This window comes from Phaethon aethereus (assembly GCF_964289735.1).
Source record: "Phaethon aethereus genome assembly, contig: HAP1_SCAFFOLD_796, whole genome shotgun sequence".
Taxonomy (NCBI): Eukaryota; Metazoa; Chordata; class Aves; order Phaethontiformes; family Phaethontidae; genus Phaethon; species Phaethon aethereus.
This window is the reverse complement of record NW_028113907.1, coordinates 1-7,666: the sequence shown is the minus strand read 5'-3', so window position 1 is coordinate 7,666 and position 7,666 is coordinate 1. Positions and strand designations below refer to the sequence as shown.

The window sequence follows — 7,666 nt, the reverse complement described above, 5'->3', positions numbered from 1 at the left end:
TTGGGTGCTGGAGGGCTGGGGGCCGTGCGGAGGGCGAAGGGAGTGCAGGGGGGACATGGGCTGGGGAGGGGGTCTGCACGCCCCGGCCTGAGCCTTCCCAGGGCTGGGGGCGTCCCATGAGCAAGGGGAGAGGTCCCGCAAGGTCAGAGCCCCCCGGTCCCCAGCCCACACGTGCAGCGAGCGGCTCGGGCCTCAGCCCCAGCTCACTGGGGCGGGATCGGGCAGCGCGACGGCTCCCAGCTGGCAAGAAGCGGTGTCCCCGGCTGTCCCCGGGGCTGGAGGTGGCCATGTCCCCCCCGGCCAGGACAGCATCTCCCGGCAGGACTGTGTCCTGCAGCGGGGCCGGGGGTCTCTGGCTGGTGTTAGCAGAGCGTCCGGTGAGGGGGGACAAGGACAGCCGTGTCCCCAGGTGGGCTGGGATGGGGGGCAGCCCCGGTGGGTGGGCGAGCACCCGCAGGGGTCCCCGAGGGGGCTGCCCAGTGCCGCAAGGAGAACGGCCCAGGAGGACAGGAGGGGGAGAAGAGCCGGTGGCACCTCCGGGTGCTGGGGGCACCTCCGGGTGCCGGTGGCGGCGTCGGCGGCGTCCCAGCGGGTGCTCAGACATTGCTGATGCGGACGCTCAGGGGTGCCCCCTCCCGCTCCCGCTCCGCCGCCTCCCGCAGGGACTCCTCCAGCTTCACCTTCTCGGGGTCCCCGAACCGGACGGTCTCGTGGAGGCAACAGGGCGCCGTCACCTTCACCACCTGGTCGAAGAGGCTGAAGTCGGCCACGTACTTGCCGCTGGCCGAGAGGGAGATGGCCGGGGTGAACTCGTAGCCCCAGAGGATCTCCTCGGGCAGGTAGGAGGTGCGCACCTGGCACGTGGCGCTGGTGGACTCCACGGTGCCGCTGAGGATGACCACCAGCTCGAAGTCGCCTTCGCCCGTCCGCAGGGCCACGTCCCGGAAGGGGCTGGCGTCGTCCACCACGTGGTAGAAGGTGAGGGGCAGGATGAGGAAGGGGCTGTCGGAGGATGTGTCCACCTGGAAGTCCACGTTGACCTGGTTGAGGCGGACGCTCTCGCCCTCCTTGGTGAGGTGGGTCTGGAGGAGCTTGCCCGTCACCTGGCAGCCGATGAGGAGGCTCTTGCGCATGTTGGCCACGCGGATCATCAGGCAGGTCTTGCCATTGTGTTGGGCCACCACCGCGTTTTGGCTGAACTTGATGGTCTCGGCGCGTTTCTTGGGCCGGGCGATCTTGGCCAGGAAGGTGCCGGTGATGAAGATCTCCATGATGGTGGTGAGGACCAGCTGGGTGATGAGCAGGACAATGGCGAGGGGACACTCCTCGCTGATGTAGCGGAAGCCGTAGCCGATGGTGGTCTGGGACTCCAGGGAGAAGAGGAAGGCGCCGGTGAGGGTGTGCACCTGCATGACGCACGGCGTGTGGTTGGCCGGCGGGGCGAACTCCAGCAGGTCCCCGTGGACCACGGCCACTAGGTACCAGATGACGCCAAAGGCGAACCAGGTGCCGGCGAAGGTGGCGGAGAAGAGGACCAGCTTGTACCGCCATTGCATGTCGATGAAGGTGGTCCACAGGTCCTTGAGGTACAGGAAGCGCTTGTCAGCGATGTGCTCCATCCGCACGTTGCTGCGGCCGTCCTTGGTCATCACCCGGCGCCGGCGCAGCCCCGAGCCGATGAGCGGGCGGCTGTCGGTCTGCGTGGTCTGGCTGTAGTACACCTTGGTGGCCGACGTCATCTGCAAGAGGCGACGGGGGGTGAGGGGGTGCTGGGGCTGCGAAGGGGAGGGAGGGTGGGTGGAGGGATGGAGGGATGGATGGGGAAGGATAGATGGAGAAGTTGGGGATGGACAGATGGAGAGGATAGATGGATGGATGGACGGATGGATGGAGAAGATGGAGAGGATGGATGGGTGGATGGATGGGGAAGGATAGATGGAGAAGTTGGGGATGGACGGATGGATGGTTGGAGAGGATAGATGGATGGATGGAGAAGACGGACAGATGGAGAAGATGGATGGAGAAGATGGATAAGATGGATGGATGGATGGGGAAGGATAGATGGAGAAGTTGGGGATGGACGGATGGATGGTTGGAGAGGATAGATGGATGGATGGTTGGAGAGGATAGATGGATGGATGGAGAAGACGGACAGATGGAGAAGATGGAGAAGATGGAGAGGATGGATGGATGGATGGATGGGGAAGGATAGATGGAGAAGTTGGGGATGGACGGATGGATGGATGGTTAGAGAGGATAGATGGACGGATGGAGAAGACAGACGGACAGATGGAGAAGATGGAGGGGACGGATGGTGTGTGGTGAGAGGATGGAGGGCTGAGCAAAGGACTGGCTGGACCTGAGGGACGGGTGGAGGGACAGAGAGGACGGACGGGGGGCGAGGACGGACTTCGGTGTTCACTGGGCGGGCGGGGCGGAGCCGAGGGGGTGGTCGGCGGAAAGGAAGGGTGTGTGGGTGCTCTGGGGCAGCGGTGGGCGGACGGGGGGGGGGCTATGGGGGGAATCCCCGCCTTCCACCCCTCCTGAGCGCTCCCGCTGGCCGTGCTGCCTCCCAGCACGGATCCACGCATCTGTCTGTCCGTGTGTCCGTCCGTCCCTCTGCGAGCTCACCCCTGCTCCCTCTGGCCCCCGGCACCTCCGCGTCCCGTCACCCCCCACGTCCCGTGGAGGAGACCCGGGCGTCCTGGCCGGGAGGAAGAGGAAGGGGGATGAATGGGAGGTGACAGGGACAAACGGCTGCCGGCAGCGCCAGGCGCGTTTCCGTCCCCGTCCCCGTCCCCTGCCAGCCCCGGCTGCCGCCGCCGGCACAGAAAGGCCCTTTCAGCCCACGCCAGCGTTTGGCCCCGCCGCGGCTTCCGCCACGGATGCGGCAGGGCAGCGTGCCGGGGCCGCCGGGGACACCATGGGGGGTCTCCTTGGAGCCCGGTGTCCCCGCGCTCGCCAAAGCCGGCGAAGGGCAGAGGGGACGGTGGCACCGGGGACGCAGACCCGCCCCGTCCCAGCTGAGCTGCTGGGGGTCCCCGGAGCCACCGCGGCCCCGGAGCTCTGCCGGCACCGGCAGGCACCCGCCAGCCCCAGCGTGTCCCCGGAGAGACGCGGTGGTCCCTGCAGCTCTTCAGGGTCCCTGCGCCCCCCGAGTCCTTCTCCTCCTCTGGGGCCCCTTTGCCCTCCTCTTTGGGGTCCATGCACCCCTCTTTGGGGTCTCTGCACCCCCACAAAGTCCTTGCACCCCTCTTTGGGGGCCCCTGCACCCCTCCAGGGTCCCTGCACCCTCTCTGAGGTCCAGGGACCCCTCTCGGGGGGGGTTTACACCCCCCCAGCGTCCCCTCATCCATCTTTGTGGTCCCCACACCCTGCTCTGGGGGTCTCTGCACCCCCCAGTGTCCCCTGCACCCCTTCTGGACGATCCTGACCCCCCTCTTTGGGGTCTCTGCCCCCCCGCTCATTTTTGGGGCCACTGCGTGCCATAAAGCCCCGGTCTCAGGGGCCACGTGCCCCCCGTGCCCCCCAGCCAGGCTCCCGTGCTGGGACACGGGTTGTGACAAGCCGGCGCTTGTTCCCGGCGCGGGACGGTGCCCGCGGGCAGAGCCGCTGCCGCCGCCACGGCCAGCCCGGTTACCCATTAACCCCCCTCGCCCCCGTGCCTCGGTTTCCCCCCGGGGATGCTCGACGCTGGGGGTGAACGCAGGGGTGCGGCCCCGCCTGGGGGGTCCGGTGTGGGATGGGGGGGACACAGGGACACGTCCCCCCTCGCCGCGTCCCGCTGGCACCACCAGCCCGGGCACCGTTCCCACGCCCGCGCGGTGCCAGCCGTGGCCGGGCTCCCCGCCAGCGCCATCGCCCCCATCCTGAAACTGGGGCGCTGGGCTCCGCGGTACTGGTGGCAACTGGGCGGGGAGGGGATGAGACCCCATCCCCACGCAGGGTCGGGGCGGCAGGGGGCCGCGGCGTGGGGCGGGTCCCGTGGGGCCGGGGGTGTGGGGTGGCCGCGCGGGGCTGGCGGGGGGGGCCGGGATGGGGACAGTGGGGCCATTGTGCGCCCCGGGGGAGAGGCCTCAATGGAGCTGGCGGGGCACAAAGGCGCTTTGACGAAGCCCTTCGTTAGCATGCAGGGCCCTGCGCGCCCCGCCGCCAGCACAGCCCCCGGCGGGGGTCCCGGGGGGCCCCGCGGCCCCCCGCCACCCACCCCGCTGCACCAGCGGCCACCGAGCGCCGGCCGCCTGGGTGCCCCTCGCCACCCCCTCCTCGCCCTGCGGACCCCCGCCCCATCCTCCCTGACACCCCCCATCGAGGCCAGACACGGTTTCAGCCCGAATTTGGGGCCGGTGATGGGGCCCGCGGGGGAGGAACGTCCCCACGCCCTTCACGCTGCAGCTCACCCCCAGGGAACGCTGTGGCGGGGCAGGAGCCACGGCCCCCTCCCCACCCCTGATCACGGGGGCTGTGGGGACCCCCCCACCCTCCCTAGCAGCGGGGGGGGAGGGTCAAAATGATGATTTTGTGGTTTTTTCCGCCCTGTGCTGCCCAACCCTCGTCGGCCGTCGGTGGTGGCCCATTTTCGAGCTGCCCCCACGGCACATCCAGCGGGCCCAGAGGCGTGGGGTTCCGGTGCTGCCGACGGGGCGGATAAGGGGGGCTGGGGGCTGGCAATGGGGCTGGCAGTGGGGCGTCCCCACGGCCACCCAGCTCCCCGGGAACTGCCGGCGCCAGCGCGGCTCAGCCCTCGGTAGCCATCAGAGAAGCCACCACAGCACTGCACCGGTAACCGCATCCCCCTCCAACTGGCCCCATTAACCCCATTAACCCCCAGCACGGTTAAATCCCAGCCTGGCTAACCCAGGGCCTCGTTAACCCCCAGCCCCGTTAACCTGCAGCCCGGGTAGCTCACAGCCCAGCTAACCCACAGCCCAGTTAACCCACACCAGTGGTAACCGGCAGCCCGGTCAACCTACAGCTGGGTTAATCCACAAGCAGATTACCCTGCAGGTGGGATAACCTGCACGCCGAGTAACCCACAGCCGGGATAACTCACAGCCGGGGTAACCCACAGCCCAGCTATACCAGCGTGGCTAATCCATCGTGGCTAACCCACAGCCCAGCTAATCCAGCGTAGCTAATCTGTGGCCCTGCTAATCCACAGCCCAGCTAATCCAGCGTGACTAACCCACAGCCCAGCTAATCCGGCGTGACTAACCCACAGCCCAGTTAATCCAGCGTGGCTAATCTGTGGCCCTGCTAATCTGCAGCCCGGACAATCCAGTGTGACTAACACACAGCCTGGTTAACCCACAGCCTGGTTCACCTGCAGTCCGGTTAACCCGCATCCCAGTTAACCAACAGCCTGCTTAACCCGCAGCCCAGCCGGGGCCACTAACCCAGAGCCCCGTGGGTCCCCACTTGCCCACCACGGGGGCCTGGGGGGCACAGGGACACTCCGTCCCCTCCACCCAAACGCCCTTGAAACGCCCCAAGCCCACAGGGGGGCTGAGGGGGGATTAACCTCCCCCAGCACCGGGCTGAGACCACCTGGCATTGTAACACCAGTGGGGGGGGACCCAGGAAGAGCGGGGTGCTCGGGTGCCCCCCATCACCATGCTGGGGGGGGGGGGGGGGGTGTCTCTATTTGGGGGTCACCTCCTGGAGAGGGGAGGGGGTCATCCCCGGGGCCTCAGGCCCCCTTCCCCGGGGCCGTGGGGACATCTCGGGACGGGTGGCTCTGGAGATGCCGGGGGGGAGCGGGGTGGGCACGGCAGGGGGATGCTGTGCCCCTCCATCCTCTGCCCCTCTAGGTGCCCCCAGGCTGGGGAGAGAAGGGGAGCCCCATGGGGAACAGGGGTGCGGGGACGGAGGGATACGTGCCGTGGGGACAGAGGGACATGGGGATGCAGAGGGGTGAGGATACGGGGACGCGGGGGTATGGGGACACAGGGTTGTGGGGGTATACGGGGCTATGGGGACAGGGGACGCGGGGACACGGGGTTATGGGGTCACGGGACACAGGGGCACAGTGCTATAGGGGACATTGGGAGCACAGTGCTATAGGGGACAGAGGGATGCAGTGCTATAGGGGACACAGGGACACAGTGCTATAGGGGACGCAGGGACGTAGGTGCTAGGGGACACAGGGACACAGTGCTATAGGGGACACAGGGACATAGTGCTATAGGGGACACCGGGGTGCGGGTCTCTGGGGAGGTGAGGCTCTGGGGTCCCGGGGCCCGATCCCACACCAGCGGCGCTGGCAGGTGCCCGCAGCCCTCGGGGCGCCCCGGCGGGGACGGGGGCCCCCCGGGGCCCCCCCCGGGCCCCCCCTCGGCCGCCCTTACCTTGCTCGGGGAGGGCCCCAGGGCGCCCGGGGTCCCGGCCTCGCTCCGCCCGGCCGCCGCCGCCGCCCCATGGGCTTTATGGCCGGGCCGGGCCGGGCCGGGCCCCCCCTGCCCCCCGCCCTCCCCCCCGGCCCGGGCCGCCCGGCCGGGCCCCGCTGGCACCGATTGGCGGGGCCGGGGAGGGGGCCCGGGGCGGGGAGGAGCCGCCGGGGGCGGGACGGGGGTTAATGGGGTGGAAAACGAGCCGCCCGCGCCGGTCACGTTACCGGCCACGGGTGGGGGGCGAGGGGACCCCGCCCGCAGCGACCGGCACCCCGCAGGCTGCCCCGGGCTCGGGCAGAGCCCCCCCGGCCACAGCAGCGCCCACCCGAGTGGTCCCCACGGATCCCCCGAGCATCCTCGCGCGTGCGAGCGTGGGGTGACAAGGGGACCCGCCAGAGCCGGGCAGGGGCCGGTGTCACGCGTGTGCACACACGGGGTGACCCCGCCAGCGCCCCCTCCCGGGGTGGGGGCGTGGGGAGCGGAGCCGTAGGACCGTGGGGAGCGGAGCCGTGGGTCTGGGCTCCGTGGGAGCGCAGGGCGGCGGAGCCGTGGGTCCGGGGGCCGCGGGACCGTGAGATGCGGAGCGGCGGGCTGTGGGGCTGTGGGGCGCGGAGCCCGTGGGAGCGTGGGGCCCCACACAAGGCCTCGCTGTTCCCGGTTCCCCGGGGCCGCGGCACAAAGCGCCTTTGTCCGCCCGGGGGGGCCGGGGGGGCCAGGGCTGCGCGGGGGCTCCCGGAGGCGGCCTCGGGCAGCGGGGGAGGGCCTGGCCACCGGCGGGGGGGCCTGGGCCACCGGCGGGGGTCCTGGCTAGTGATGGGGGGCCTGGCTACTGATGGGGGATGGCTAGTGACCACAGAGACCTGGCCAGTGAGGGGGGGCCTGGCCAGCTGGGGGAGGGGGGGCTGGCTGGTGATGAGGGGTCCTGGGCTAGTGATGGGGGACCCTAGGCTAGTAAGTGGGGGGCCTGGGCTAGTGAGGGGGGGTGCCTGAGCTAGTGTGGGGGGACTGGGCTAGTAAGGGGGAAACCTGGGCTAGTGCAAGGGGGGGGCCTGGGCTAGTGAAGGGGAGGGGTGGTCTCTGGGCTAGTGGTGGGGAACCCCGGGCTAGTGAGGGAGGACTCTGGGACAGCGGGGAGGACGGGACCTCGTGTGCACCCTCCCCGGCCATGCTCAGTGTCCACACGCGTGTGCGCACCCCTACCCCGCTGTGCCCCACGTTACGCGCGCGCCCGCCCCCGTACTGTCCCACGTACCCCCCCCCCCGCAGCTCCCGTGGCC

The 7,666-nt window shown here is 69.8% G+C and overlaps 1 protein-coding gene across 1 annotated transcript; it reads right to left on the bottom strand.

Annotated features, from left to right (window-relative positions):
- Positions 1 to 242: 242 nt before the first annotated feature.
- Positions 243 to 1,739, bottom strand: KCNJ10 (potassium inwardly rectifying channel subfamily J member 10; the record flags this gene model as incomplete). The annotated part of the gene is made up of 1 exon (XM_082016038.1): positions 243 to 1,739. The coding sequence occupies one exon, from the start codon at positions 1,737 to 1,739 to the stop codon at positions 597 to 599; it is 1,143 nt and encodes a 380-aa protein (XP_081872164.1). The 3' UTR covers positions 243 to 596.
- Positions 1,740 to 7,666: the final 5,927 nt, after the last annotated feature.